Source organism: Marmota flaviventris, chromosome 9 (assembly GCF_047511675.1).
Source record: "Marmota flaviventris isolate mMarFla1 chromosome 9, mMarFla1.hap1, whole genome shotgun sequence".
Taxonomy (NCBI): domain Eukaryota; kingdom Metazoa; phylum Chordata; class Mammalia; order Rodentia; family Sciuridae; genus Marmota; species Marmota flaviventris.
The window spans coordinates 52,447,740-52,463,011 of record NC_092506.1 but is presented as its reverse complement, the minus strand read 5'-3'; the positions used below and the strand labels follow the sequence as shown (position 1 = coordinate 52,463,011).

Sequence of the window (15,272 nt, the reverse complement as noted above, 5' to 3'; positions counted from 1 at the left end):
CACCTCCTGACTCTTCCATTCATACCACAGGTTTGTTCATCCAACCATTCACCCCAGGAAGTCCCACTCCAGGTCAAGAGCACAAGCTGTTCCACAAGCTGCAGAGAAGAGCTGCTGCACGGCCCTGTGGGCTGCCGGAGAGGGCTGCCATGACAGAGTGACCGTGCAAGCCCCAGTGTGGCCAGCCACAGTCACCATTACAGATGAGGAAACAGAGGGCCCAAGACTTGCCCAACCTCACATGGTCTCTGAACGGCACTGCAGATCTGTCTGTCTCTCCAGCTCTTTGTGGGGCCCTCTGCCTTGTGAGTGGCATTCTTGGCAGGCAGTGGCCTCTCCCAGAGCTGTGTGACCAGCCCAGAAGAGATCAAAGCCCTCTCTGAAACCACAGTGTCCCAGGAGCACAGCCTGTGTGCCATGTGGCTCAGTCTCTCTGTTAATTTCTGTCACTGGGAAAGAGCCAAGAAGCCAATCTGGGAAAGCAGGGGTTAACCGGGCTCCGCTGACCTTCGTGGAGTGACTCAGTCTGCTCAGAAGGGAGGACTTTGTTCTTCCAGCTTGGGATTTTGCTTTCATTTAGCACATAAAGAATGTGAGAGCGATTAGGCTGCTATTAATATCTGGTCTAGCTCTCTCTGGATGAGGAGCTGAGGCAGGGGATTGCTTGGGGTAACTGTACACATATTTCTCAACCCCTCTGAAAATCCAGAAGGGACAGGGAGGGTTCCTGGAGATTTGTCAGTGTTTCCTCTGCTCCCACTTCTGCAAACGGGGAACTGAGACCAGACAGGGATAAAGATTAGACCAATGCCATGCCTGGGAGGCAGGCAGCATCCGAGAAGGCCCCCCAACTCCTGGCCCCTGCTGCCCTGGAAGTTTTCTGGCATCTGATTTTGGAGGCTGAGCTTGCAACAGATAATAAGCAAATGTACTGGCACCAAGAAGCAGCACCCCCACCTTCCTTCCCCTCCAGATCTGTCTCGTGCTCTTGAGAAGGAGGACGTTCCTACCCCGCCTTCACCTAGGGCAGACTTGGAGAACATCCTTGGGCACTGGAAAAGAGCTCGAGGTGTTGGGAGGTATTTCTGTGGTTCCTGGGCCTGGCCAACGGTAGAGCTGAGTCCTGTATCCCATAAATGTGCCCTGGTGGAGGCCCACCCCAGGACACCCACTCACTTCCTAGTCTTGGGAGGTCCCAAGAAGGCTTGAGAGCTAGACAGACGGAGCTGCAACTCTTGCTCTGCCTTTTCCTTGCTGGGTCTGTCTTCCCCAGCCTCAGTTTCCTCATTTGTCAAATGGAGGTAGTAGTACCCACCTTTTAGGGCCGTCGTGTGGATTAAATTAGGAAGTGCGTGCAAGGTGGCACACAGCATGTACTCCATAGGGTCCTTCCCACGCACTGAGCAGGCTGCTGAGTTCTCTCAGCCATGGCATCACGACCCAACCACGGCCCCGATGTCCTGCAGTTCATCCTAGGTGGCTCAGAATCCCCTGGCTGGTCTCTTGCAAGTCGAGGAGAAACAGTCCTGGCCTGGCCATGGGCTTCTCATCTGTACAGAAAAACAGATACCACATCATCAGACAGGCCTGGAATTAGAGCCCTCAGAGGCCATGCCATGCCCTGTGGATGAGGGTCCTTCTGCAAACATGACTGGGCTGGGAGACCAGAGCACAGGGCTGTGGACAGCCCAGGTCAGTGCTGGGGTCAGTCCTGGGTCTGTAGTGTGGTCAGTCCCAGATCTGCACTGTGATCATTCCTAGATCTGTAGTGTGGTCTGTCTGGTTTCACATCCAGTTCTTTCTGCCACCCCTGTGGTGAGGGTAGGCCCCAAAGGACAAGAGGTTTCTATCCACAAGTAAGAGGCGTGACCTAGAGCAGGTCCTGTCCTGGAAGAGCACAGGGCACAGTGCTGGCCAGTAGATGAATGACTGCAGAGGACATCACCACACCCAGTTGTTGGTGGGGGCCCTAGATTCTTTCAGAAAGCATATTTTGCTTGTAGGGCAGAATGGGGTTGTAGGGAGGGGTGGAGAAGGTGGAGGAGTGGGGAGAAGGCCTCCGGCAAAGAGAGGGAAGGATGAGGAATCGGAGGGCACTTTCCCCAGGACGTGTCCCTCAGCACCACCTCCTGTGGTCCATTGGCTGGAGCATAGGGCCTGACCCCAGCACCCTAGCTCCCTGGGATCTGCCCCTCTCTGGGAAACCTTGCAGGACCCAGTGTCTCTGGCCACACTTTTCACTCCCACAGATCTCTATAGTGGGCTGGGGGTTCCCAGAGAGAGTCCACACCTGCAGACCAGAGCCAGGCCACGTAAGGAGAGGCTGGACCAGGTCCTGGGGGTGCTCAGCTGTGCAGGGGGCTGGGAGGAAGTGCACCAAGAGAAGTAAATAGCCATGAGGCCCCTCACTTCCCGGGGTCTTCCTTTTCCCCAATGACCCTTATCTCAGGGCCTTGGAGACATCATTGTGCCCACTGCCTTGGGGACCCTGTAGCAGCAGGAGGTAGAAAAGAAACAGCCCAGTCCTACCTTTTAGGTTTCAAAGGGATATGGAAAGGGTATAAGACACAGAAAAAAAGGATTTGGGAGAAAACATCCCAAGTAAAGGTAAGCCTCTCTCCCCAGGACTAGTATAGGATTGTGAGGAGAGGCAGCGACAGGGCAGACTGGGATGTCCCCAGAAGGGGCCTGTGCCTGCTTCCCTTCCTTGGGAAAACCCCAAGCTGAGCCCAGTGACCTTGCATCCCACTTCCCAGCCAGAACCTCAGGGTGAAGCCCCCAGTGAGAGGGAGTGGCCGCTGGTATGTCTACATAGGCCTCTAGACAACCTCACAAGGCCTTCATGTTCCAGGGGCAGGGGACAACACAATCATTTCTGTGGACCCAGGATTGGAGTTGCCAGATCCCTAGGTGCCCTGAGAAGGATGATTCAGTGACCTACTGACCAAGAACTGCTGGGGAGGTGAGGGACATGTTGTCAAATCAGGAGAGGTGACATTGTCCTCGCCCTGGTGCCCTGGTTCTTAGGAAGCCCCTTGGAATTTAGATATCTTCTGGAGAAAGAGAGGGGTTGAGGAAGCCCCGAAATGTCTGACATCCAGGTCCTGTACTCCTTGAGAAGCGGTCAAGTCAGGGTCAGTCTTCCCTTCCTCCCTCTCTCCCCCTCCCCTGGCCATGACAGGAAATAAGCCAAAACATCTCCCCAGGTTTCCTTTCCAGCTTGTTCACTTCAGCAATTCTTTTTTAAAAATAAGTCCACTTGAAAACATTTTTTTCTTCTTGGAAATATGTGCAATTGCTCAATCGGAGGCAGTTCAAAGGCGCCGGGAACAGCAGAAAAGTATCTGAGTCTCCCATTTAGCTCTAAGCAGAAATAAATCTTGCCCAGTTCGCTTTGTTCCAGGCCATCCGTCCGGCCGGCAGCCTCTTCCCTGAGTCACTCACTGCGGGGTGACATGAGTCATCATCTCTGGGGTCAAGGACCACACGGTATTCCTGGGTCTGAGACCCCATAAAGGGCAAGGCCCCAAGGGGTCACCACAAAGAAATAGAGGCCAGAGAGCTGCTCCTAGGTCTGGGCTCCATTCTGCCTCCCTAGGCGTGTAACCTTGTGAGACCCTGAGCGTGGAGGAGTGGTAGGCAGGTTTCTAGACCTTTCTACCTCCCACTTTGGAGGGGCCTCCCAGTGGGGTGCAGGACCCTGCTTGTACAGTTCACAAGGCCAAAGGTAAAGTTTCTAGGAGTTTTGAAAGCTGGCTGTTAAACACATTATTAAAAATTAAATCAGGTTGGGTGCAGTGGCGCACACCTATAATCCCAGCAACTTGGGAAACTGAGGCAGGAGGATCGAAAGTTAAACCCAACTTCAGCAACCTTAGCAAGGCCCTGAGCAACTCAGTGAGCAAGACCTTGTTTCTAATAAAATACGTATTTAAAGTAGAGGGAAGGGGGGGATGTGGCTCAGTGGTTAAGCACCCCTGGGTTCAATCTTTGTTACCAAAAATAAATAAATAATTCACACAAACTTAGAATTTAATAAGTTGCACTAAAAGAAATAAATACTCAACCACTTCCTTCTCATTTTCCTAGGTTTTACTATGATCTAGGACTTTGAGATGACTGAAGAGGGGACACACTGCCTATTGATGTGCACCACACATCTCTTAGCTTCATCATCAGTGATGTCCACTTAGCAATTGGTATAATGAAAGTAGTGACCTACAGAAGGAGAAAATGCTAGGCAGCAGGGCCCCTCTTCCTCCAGAGAGCTGCCTGTTAAACATCTGCCACCACAGATCCAGTACTCCCAGACCCCCTGTTTCTTGCTCCTGTCAGGGTACAAAAGGAATACAGAATACCACCCTGCCACAGCACTGTGATGGAGATTTTATGCCAGTTTCCTTTGGACAACGCTTCCCAAGTGTAACATGGGCCCCTCCCACGGGAGTCCATTGCTTCTTGCCCTCCCCAGCCCACTGCCCGGGTGCTCTAGTGCATGGCACCAAGCTAGAAACCCGAAGCCATCATGACCCCGCCATCTCCATCCCTCTCCACGTCCCATTACATTCCAAGCCCTGCCAATCCTAGCTCAGAATTACCTCCGATCTCTTCCCTGTTTCCCATCCTGCCATCCCTGCCAGGGCTCTGTGGGATCTGAGTCACTGCAATAACTTTGCTGGATTCCTTACCTCTGGTCTGGCTCCTTCCAACCACCCTCCACAATGATGCCAGAGCAGTCTCTCTAAAGCATAAATGAGACTGTCCTTCCCCTTTCTAAAATTTTTGAGTTTTGTACCAGTTCTGAGCCAACCTCAGTCTGTCTGCATCCTTATCTCCTCTTAGAGCCGTGGCACACCTTGTGCTCCAACCATAATAGACCTAAGCCAACCTCCAAATATGCCCTGCTTTTTAAAACACACTTTGCATGTATCCTTTTTCCTATGCCTGAGCTGCTTTCCACCCCCATTCTCTACCTAATGAACTCATTCTTCAAGACCCAGTTCAAAGATACCGTCCCTCATAAACCCATCCCTCCTCTTTTCTCCAGGAAAAAAGTTATTCCTATCCTGTATTTTTTTCCTATTGCTTCTGTGACCCCACAAACTTGGTGCTTACAACCACACAAATTTATTATCTTACAATTCTGGAGGTCAAAAGTCCAAACTCAGTCTCAGAGAGCTAAAATCCAAGTGTTGGCCAGGCTGGGTTTCTTCTGAAGCTCAAGAGGAAAATCTGCCAGCAAAGGAACTGGCATCTTCTCTCCCTGCCCTCTGCCTCCATCTTCACATTTCCTTCTCTGAATTTGACCTTCCATCTCCTTTTTCTGAGGACTCTTGTGATTACCCTGAGTCCACCCAGATAACCCAGGGTAATCTCTCCATCTAAGCATCTCAGTTTAATTATATTTGCATAAGTTCTTTTGCCATTTAAGGTAAAATCCTTAGGTTCCAGATGTAGACATCTGGGGGGAGGGGGTTACTTAGCCTACTGGACTCTTCTCCCAGAGTATTTGGCACAGACCTCACCCCACCTTGACAACAGGGACCATGCTTTACTCATATTTTTTTATGTTAACCCTTATAAATATTCATCATTTAATGACCTATGTCCAGTACGGGGTCAAAAACAGAATAGCTCCTCACTCAATATTTATCAAATTAGTGAATGAATAACAGCAGATCTCTGATAAACAGATAAGAAGATTTTCTGTGAAAATAAGATTCATGCAGAAATAACACACTCAAATCCTTTCAGGGCCAGGCAGGCACAGTGAATGACAGAGCCACCCTGGAGAGATGGGGACAGTGGTAGGACAGAGAGTGCAGGTGCCATTGAACTGGGGCAGCTACCAATTTGTTTGGGGGTCAAGAAGAAACACCATTTTTTGTTGACCAAATCTCCCAAGTTTCCAAGAAAAGACCAAACCCTATAGATGTTAAAAATAATATCACTCAAAGCCAACAGAAAAATTTAGAGAAACAACAACAAAAAGTTTAGAGAAATATGAAGACCAAACAGATCTTCAGGGAATTCCTTCTGTAGCCGCCAGTTGCCACCTTTGATTTTATACACTAAAATATGTCCCTCTGGGCCTTCTTCGCTAATGAATCTAATTTAAATCAAGCAGAGTCATCTGTGAGCTCTCTTCTGGCGGGGCCAGTGAGCTAAGCAGAGACCCATCCTTCCTAAAGATTGATGATTCCCCATTCTGTCCACATGACTCCTGTTCTCCGTGCAGTTTGTGACACTGTGGGTCTCTCTTTGTCTCTGGTCCCCAGAAAAGTCACCTGAGGAGACATCCTTTGGTCTGTGTCTGCCTCAAACCTTCGTTGGACCCAGAGCACTCTCCAAGCAAAGGACCCCTGCACTCACTTCAGTGGTCATGCCTCATGCCTATGAAAACGCCATCCTTCCAAAAGCAGCCCCAGAGAGATAGCAAACTAAGGCACAAAAGAACAGCAGGGATTGGGAGTGGAACAGACCAGGCTCCCTTATGGCTCTGTCCCTTGCAGCTCAGTGACCCTTGGCAAAGCAATGAACTTCTCGGGGCTCAGTCTCCATTTGTCAAGTGGGGATCAGATACTCTCTCAGAGGATTGCTATGGGGGCTCAAACAAGATAAAACATGTAAAATGTGCAGCACAGAATGGACACTTAGGAAGTGTTCTTTACTTGTTTCTGAGACACAGAACACTGGAAACACAGTCACCTTCACTTTTGCAATAGGGACTTCAGTTCTAACCTAGGTGCCTCCTTTCCACGCACGTGTCAGGTTTGGGTTTCTGATTTTCCAACCCACAGCACACAAAAGCCAATAAGAAGGGGCAAGTGACCATGAGCAAGGAAGTGGCTGCACCCCGAAGAGCAGACAGACTGCTCAGTTTAGCAGACTCTGGCCCTGCTCAGCACAGGTGGGCTTCTTTCTCTGCTCCTTCCTGGCCACAGAGCCCATGCCCGGATTACAGCTCAGCACATGGGTAAGGCATGAATGAAGTAAAGCTCCCAAACTGGCTGCTTGGGACAAACCAGAGAAAGAATAAGTTCCCTTTCAGAATGCTTTCATTCAAAATATGTAAAGATTTGTTGCTATACAACAAATAGTTGTTTTTGTTCTCAATATACTGAGTGGGGAAAGAAAACTATGATCAGCATGATTCTACTTCCATTTAAAAATCACATATCATTTTATGTATACACATTGTATGTGAAACATGTGTGTGTATGTGTGTGTGTGTGTGTGTGTGTGTGTCCAAAAGGCCAAAACCCAAATGTTAAGAGTGGCTATCTGCTGGGTGTGGTGATGCATACCAGTTATTCCTGCAGTTTGGGAGGGAAGAGGATCACAAGTTCAAAGCCAGCCTTAGCAACTTAGTGAAGCCCCTAAGCAACTCAGTGAGACTCTATCTCTGAATAAAATACAAAAAATTGCAGGGGATGTGGCTCAGTGGTTAAATGCCCTTGAGTTCAATCTCCAGAAAAGAGTGGTTATCTTCAAGCAGAATTATGAATTAACTTTATTTAAAATAGTTATATCTATGTTTTCCCATGATGAGCTTGCCTTATTTGCATACAAAAGAATGGAATTGTTAAAGGGAAAAAACATAGTCTCTTTGGTGTCCTGAAAAATGACTTAGAGTGAATGGTTGACACGGACTACTTTAGCACGTCAGTGGTCTTCATTTCAGCATGAGCTGGTTGAGGCTCTGAACCTTTCAGGGGAATTTCCTGTCTGGAGTTCCCTGGCCAACTCTTGCTCAGCCACTTCCTCTGGGAAGCCTGCCCATATGTCCCCCTCTGATGCCCCTCTTCTGGGTTCCACAGTCTCTTGCTGTCATTTTGTTTTGTGATCATTTTTTCAGTGGTTCTGAAAGGTTTTTGCCACTTAGTCCAGATTTGACAAATGTCTATCAACTAATAGAGGCATAAATCTCCAGGGTGGTATGAAGTGTGAACAGTCCTCCAGCTCACTGTGTTGCTGGGGCACACTCTCCCCACCACCTTCTCCCATTCCCTCTTCTCAACTACGCTTCATTTAAGAATCATCTCGGGGTGGGCTCCAGCATAGCAGAACCAGTGTACAGTCTACCTCCAAGGGTTTCTTGAACAGATGAATGAACCGATGAGTGAAAAAAAAGAAAAATCCAAAACCTGGTTTTTGAGCATGCCTGGGAAGCCAAGGGATCCTTTCAGGGCTGATTCCACTTGTAGCCTGTTGCTCCACACACAGGAAATGGGGAGGATTTGGTTCTCTTTGAGGGATGTGAGCATGAGTCAGCTGGGCTGCTGTGCACACAGGTGGATGGCCTTGCCTGCCCTGTTCTCATCAAGCTTCCCCAGGTTCCCAGCTGGGTCTCCGGTCTTCTCTGCCACACAGATGTGTAAATTGCCCTGTTGAGAGCCACAGCTGAGTCAGAATGGCCCTTGGCATTTTGCCAATAGTACTGGTTGAGAGGCGAGCCATTAAGATGATGCTGGATTGATTCAATTGTATATTAGACCTTTACTGTCCACCTCGGGTGACCGCTACTTTGGAGTTCTCGCGAGGATTGCCTGAGGAGTTCGCATTGGTTGGGGAAGTTCCAGGAGAGGGAGTTCCGGTTGGTGTGTGGTGTTCCTGGAGGAGCCGCGTGGGTGGCGTTCGGGAGAGTTCCTGGGGAGTGTGTGTGGAGTGTGCTGGTGGAGTTCAGAAACAAAGTTTGTTCCTGCTTGAGTGGCTCGTGATTTGTGCCCAGCAAGACTGCGTGCGGCATTGCCCCATAGGATTCAATCAACTAGAACCTCACCAAGATCAGGGTCTCCTCCTCCGACACCTCCATGCCTCTGTTTTACCACCTAGGAGTCCTTTGAAATGTGACTTTTAGGATTAACTTATCAGAACTTCCAACTTTAACTTCAACTTCAGCAGGAAGACACAGAGCAGTCCCTCAGGTCCCTCCAGCTCCATTGAAGAAGCTAGACAAAGCATCCCCAAGCAGCTGGTAGCATAGGTCAAAGCAAGCAGCACCCTGGTATTTGCTGCTGTGGTACTCTCAAAACCATCTCCTTCCTGAGAGAGAGGACCGTGAGGATTTGCAATGTGTCCAATCTTGAATCAAACCTGGACACATGGCCCAACTCCTAATAAGGGGACAACCTGGCATTAGGGCAACCTGGCTCTCTAGCACCCAGAATCACTCATTCCTTTGAGGCAGACCTCTGGAAACCATTCTGTCTCATTACAGGGAAGCCAGATGCTTCTTGCCACCTTAAAGGGTTCCTCTCTCCTGCTTCCCTTCCTCTCCCCCTCTCTTGCCAGTTTTGTTCTAGAAAGTGTTCATCAGGATCTCTCTGCAGCAACTTAAGAAAGTCAGAAGATAAAGATGGCCTCCCTGATGCCTGCCTAAATCATCCATCCATTCAAAAAATGCTTGTTGAGCATCTGCCATATGTCAGGTGCTGTGCTATGCACTGGAGCTTTGGAGTGAGTCTGTCAAGGCTGCCTCCTCCAGGAAGCTTCCCTGTTCTTTCCTGGATATTATATACATGGCTGCCCCTGTCTGCCATGCAGTTATTTCTGTTTCTTCCACATTCCTCTCATCTGCTGAGTCTGAGGATAGAGAGCTTTGTCATTACCTTCACTGTGGGGACCTAGCACAGCTCAAGGGCAATGCTGAGTACCTGGTGGGTCCCACCTTTGAAACTGTGGACTCTTGGAATCAGACCTCAGTTTTCACATCGCCTGCTACACACCCAGCACATAACCTTAGCTGCGCTCTTGGATGTTTCCGCTCTTAGAAAACTATCATATCTCCATCTTACAGATGAAGAAACTGAGCCTCAAAGAGGCAAAGTGAGCATGAGAAACAGAATCAGGATGAAAATTGGGTCTCCTGTTCCCAAAATGGGGTCTTCACCCAGTCCCTCAAGAGGGCTCATTCTGTTATTCTCTAACCTCAGCAGAGACAGAATAGGGTGTTGGGAGACATTTCCTGATGGGGCTTTTGATCATTCCAGATCACAGCCCTACTCCAGGGTCAGCACAGTCCACCAGTACCATTCCAGGTGAAGAACAGCCCTCTACCAAGGAACCGAAAGTCCTTCCACAGTGTCCCCTGGGGTCCGCAGGAAGCAACTGAGATCCTCTAAGGCACAAAGAAGAGAGAGCTTTTCCAGGAATGGTGGAGCACCCCCAGGTTCAGTGCTGTCCCTGCTTATCTCCATGCTGGGGATCCCAGTTCTCAGAAGCCATGGAAATAGGTCCAATAACCTGGGTGTGGCCTGGAGGGCAGAGTCTGGTTTAACCTGTGCTCCAGCAAACCAAAGGCAGGACTGAGACAGGGCCTTCTGGGAGACGAAGAACAGATTGTGACACTATCGCCATGTGGGAATGAGTTCTTCACCACGGTGGCCCTTGGCTCCCCATCACAGGGCAGGGTTAAGTAAGTTACCTGCCTATGCCCCCACTTTCTCCCCAACAAGTTTAGGGTTCCCTATTGCCTATTGATAGCAGTCATTCCATCAAAAGTGAGGTGCCTAGGTGGCAACCCCAGGGCCAGAGGCAGCCTTAAGACATCTTTGCCTCATATCCCTCTGGTCACAATGATTGGCTGGAGAGTGAGCATGTGACCTGGCCACAGCCAATGAGAAATAATAAGACTTCACAGGGCATCCAGGGAAAGACATTCTTATTCTTAACTGCAGAACCTGGATTTAAAGGGGTGACACCAGAATCACTCTTGTTATTATTAGACATAGAAAATTAAAAACCCCAAGATAATGTGGCCCAGGAAAAGTGAGTGAAAAAGAAAGCCATATGTTGATAACTTTCATTTTTTTTCAAGATAAATCCTTTTCAGATGCTGGCCACAGATGGGGAGAGAGCGTTTCATCAACCCTTGAATGATATCTCTGGGAAACATTAATCTCTTCCAAGATAAACCCTCTCCAGGTGCTGGCCACTAACCCCAAACCCAAAAATCCAAATTCCTGAGTGCCCAAGCTGACACGCTCACTAAATCACCTCTCCATATAACCTGTGTAAACCCAAACTCCTCCTTTGGGACTCAGGAAAGTGGGTCCCTCAGAGGAGCGTCACCCCATTCCTGTATACCCCATTCCTGCATGAAACTTTGCTCCTAAATAAAATTAGGAGCTGATCTGTGAAGTTTGCGTTTGGCCTGGTTTTTATGGGCTAACAATTATGATGAAAAACTTGTATAAGGATGAAATCAAGATGAAACAGAGCACAGCTAAGAACCAAAAAGAAACTGAGGCTAATCTCCATCTAAGGCCCTGATCAAGCTGTGCCTGGTATCTCTGGGCTTTTGTGTTTTGAGAACAAATGAATACCACCCCTCTCCTTTTTCTTCCTTAAGCTAGCATGTGTGGGCTCATTGGGCACTTAGGATAAAGAATTTCAGTTGGTACATACAGCCTAGCCTTCATAAAGCTGTCTGTACAAGGTCTTTCTCAGCACCAAAGACTTTTCTCTCCTCTCTGCTCTGTTGCTTACATGAAAGTTTAAACTGGAAAACTAAGATCCAGGGGCTGGGGTGGTGGCTCAGCGGTAGAGCGCTCACCTAGCACATGCAAGGCGCTGGGTTCGATCCTCAGCACCACAATAAATAAATGAAGGAAGGAAGGAAGGAAAGAAGGAAGGTATTGTGTCCAACTACAACTAAAAAATAAACATAAAAAAATTCCGAAGATCCAGTACTAATGAGCTTGCCCTGAGCTAAAATATCACCACATTCCATTCTCAGAACCTGCTCTTTCTCCTGTATCCCTGCTCCCATTGATGAGTTCAGCATCCTTCAGAAACTCCAGCCCAAACCACTGGGTCTCAGGGCTCTTCCCCACTAAACACTTAGTCCCAGAGGAGGGACTGGGTTTGACTAACTTCCATGTTCCCAACTAAAAGATAGTCTAGAGGACAGCAAGACATGTTCATGCGTCAAGTTTCAACTTCCAAGTGATTTTCAAACATCATTGTTTCTTGGAACTGACTATCCACATATCCTCAGCTCAGAGTGAGTGAGATGGGCTCTGACTCACCTTCCCCCAAGAGCTACCCCAAGGTGAGATCCAGGCCAGTATCAGCTGTGGGAATAGGTTTGCAGGCCTCTGCTTGGACCCCTGGTGAGGAGTCCAGTGTGTGGACAAGAAGGAAGCCTCACCCACCAAGACCAGTGGTCAGGTGGGGGCAGTTGTGGATCTTGTCCAGTGTCTTTGCTTCTCCAATAGATCCTGAGTGGGACTGTGAGATGGCAACTGTGTGCACATGAAGCCATGTGTTCAAGTAAAATTGAGAAGTCCCCTTGGTTATTCAGTTCTATGTGCAGTGTGACAGGATTTGAGTCTTTAGACACAAGTTGATAGACACAAGTTGAACCATAGTCTGTGTTCAGAAATGGACCAGGAGAGGTGGAGAAAGGGACCTGGGAAGGGTCCTCCCAATAGGAGCCTGAGGCACCTACATTTCAGCATCCTGCCACTGAAATGGGTGTTGTGTAACTGTGGCTGCTTCTTGATATGAGGAAGAAGCCACACAGAATTTCTGTCTGGAGGACTTGCTTCTCCCCATTGGAGAGGTGGGGAGGGTGTGGGAGTAACTCCAAGGCATCTCAGGAGAGAAGAGATATTTGTCATCCAGCTGTCCTATCTCTTTCCATCCTTTTTCTTATCGAGTCCTTACAACGGCCCTGTACAGTACCATAATTCCCATTTTACAGGCAAGAAAACTGAACTTCAGAAAGGTGAAGTAATCTGCTCCAAGCATCATGATTATTAGGCACATATTATACACAGGGTTCAAGCTCAGAGTAGTCTGACTTCAATCCCAGGTTCTGCTCAATAGTTCGTGATGAGGCCTCTGGAGCATCAGAGAACCAAACATCATCACCAACCACTTCAACCATAACCACCCGCCTCCAAGAAATACTGATAGAGGAGTAGAAGGAGTTCATGAGGCTGAGCCTGTTCTTGACCATCGGATCCACATTTGTTCTGTTAAGCTGCCAATTGTTCAATGTGCCTAGCTCTACTTCAGTTAACTGGTAAACATCACAGGGTTCATCCAGGGTGTTAAGCTGAGTCACATCACGAACTTTTCCCTTATCTGTATAAAGTCTGAGTAATGAGAGCTGAAAGCCAGTTATGGTCCGGGCCAGGCAGGAGATGCCTCAGCAATTCTGCAGTGGCTGACATGGTGGAGAGGGCAGGCAGGCCAGCAGACCCCCTTCCAGGCTGAGTTTCAGCCCTGAGGAGCACAGGCCCTGGGAAGTCTCTGGTGTTTTGCAGGACAACTTCCCCGATGCCTCTGTGGACACACTGGGAGTTTCCATCCCTCAGGAAGCTGGGTGGCCTGTGGGCTCTGGACACCTGCCTCCACTCCCTGCTTTCTCTTCTTTTCTTTTTTCATTAACAATAGGATAGAATTGGGAGGAATATAAATATTTGTAATATGACCATGGATGGTTATAGAGCAGAATTTTAAGAAAAAGATAGCAATTCTGGGGTCACCTTGGATCTCAAAGGCCTGGGACACTATTTTCTTGGTCTTGCCTCTGGAGCCCTTTCCTTGACCCCTCCTTCTGGAGCCTCCACATGGGGCCCTTTCTCGGGTTGGCAGGGTTTGGGAAAAGTGAAGGCCTCCTTGGGCCTGCCCTTGGAAGTGCTGTCTGGGGTATGGCCAGCAGGTTCTGAGGCTGGGGCTGACACTTGGAGCAGCTCAGCTTTGCCAGCTTTAAGGCAGGATTGGAAAGCCCAGGTGGTCCAGGAGCTCCAAGACAGGAGGCAGGGGACAGCATAGATGGTGCTGGGCCTCCACCTACTGCTTTCCGGATACCTCTTCCTGCTTCAGGTGCCCACAATTCCCTCCTCATCAAAATCTAGCCATGCTACAGCCTTTTGCCTCTGATGAGAGGAGCTGATAATTAACCAGAAAAAGGACCCAGGGGAGGACTGGTTCTCCTAATAAAGTAACCAGCTTTTCACGAAGCTGAAATGGTCTCTCTACAACTGTGGTCATGTTTTCCTCTAGTTAAAACATTTCAGTGGTTTCCCATGCACTTACTTTCAAATCTGGCTGCTGACTAGAATTATCTGAAGCGTTTGATAAAATACAGTTTCCTGGGCTCATCCCATCTGCTGAATTGGAATATGGGAATGGGGCCTAGGAATCTGTCTGGCTAATAGCCCTCAGGGAAGACCAGAGCTGGAGAACCCCTGATCCGCAGGTGAAGTCCAGGTTCATTGACACGCATATGAGACTCTCTACTATCTACATACAAACTAACCTCTCTTGTTTGTTCTCCAGCCACTAGCACCCCCCCAGCACCATCTAGTGCCCCAGAATCTTCCATGTGCTGTCAAACCTCAGTGCCACTCCTGCCTAGAAGGCCATTTCCCCTACCTGTCTCCATGGAAGGTTCTACTCATCCTTCAAGAGCCATTTCATGATCCTCACCAGATCCACCCCTTTTGTCCCATTTCCTTTCAACATTTAAACTAGTTTAGTCGGGAACAGAGACTTAAGCCTTGTATGTGCCATTTCCTAGCTTTATCTTGAATCTCAGTATCCTCACAAATTGCAAATAAAAATAGGATGTAAAGTGTATTATGCAGTGCCTAGTGGGGGCCTAGCACAAAGTAACTATTGGAATGGTAGCTTTTATTATTATTATTATTATTATTATTATTATTATTATTATTATTATTCCTATATTATTATGAGATTCCTCTAGCTCAGAGTTCAAAGAATGGCCTCTTAGCCAAATATGAATGACTGACTGACTGTCTTTGTAAATAAATCCTTATTGGAATATTGCCACAGCAATATTTTCATACTGAAGGACAGTTGAGCAATTAAGGCACAAAGTATCTAACCCACAAAACCACAATATTTTCTATCTCTACCTTTCATAGAAGTTTACCAACCATGCTGTAATACAGTGCAATTATTTGTTTTCAGGTTGGTCTCCGCTTGGCTGACAGCACTCAAAGGTCTTCATGGCAGACTAGTACTCTTCCCTCAGAAACCAGTGTTTCTCACCTTTGTTTCCTTAACACTTGATGTATGATTAGGGGTCAGCAAATGTTGAACTGAAGCAAATAACTCTCCAATCTAGTTTAAATGCATATATCTCCAGAGATCCCCTAAAGCAAGACTTCTGGAGGGCCAGGGCTAAAGAAATTGGGAAAACAAAGGACAAATGGGAATTAAAATGAGGCATTTGTGGATCGTGGGAAGAAGAGGTTCATGTTGTGAGAATGATGAAGTGGCTCCTGAAGGAT

General features: G+C 48.2%; 1 protein-coding gene across 8 annotated transcripts in view; it reads right to left on the bottom strand.

The window, feature by feature from the left end:
* The window catches only part of Irag1 (inositol 1,4,5-triphosphate receptor associated 1), a 118,725-nt gene that overhangs the window by 80,365 nt on the left and 23,088 nt on the right, over positions 1–15,272 (bottom strand). For all 8 annotated transcript variants that reach the window (XM_071616389.1, XM_027942254.3, XM_034636610.2 and 5 more), the window contains one exon: positions 1,316–1,550. In XM_071616389.1, the coding sequence (XP_071472490.1) occupies positions 1,316–1,382 (67 nt within the window). In that variant the 5' untranslated portion in view covers positions 1,383–1,550. The remainder of the gene's footprint in view (positions 1–1,315; positions 1,551–15,272) is intronic.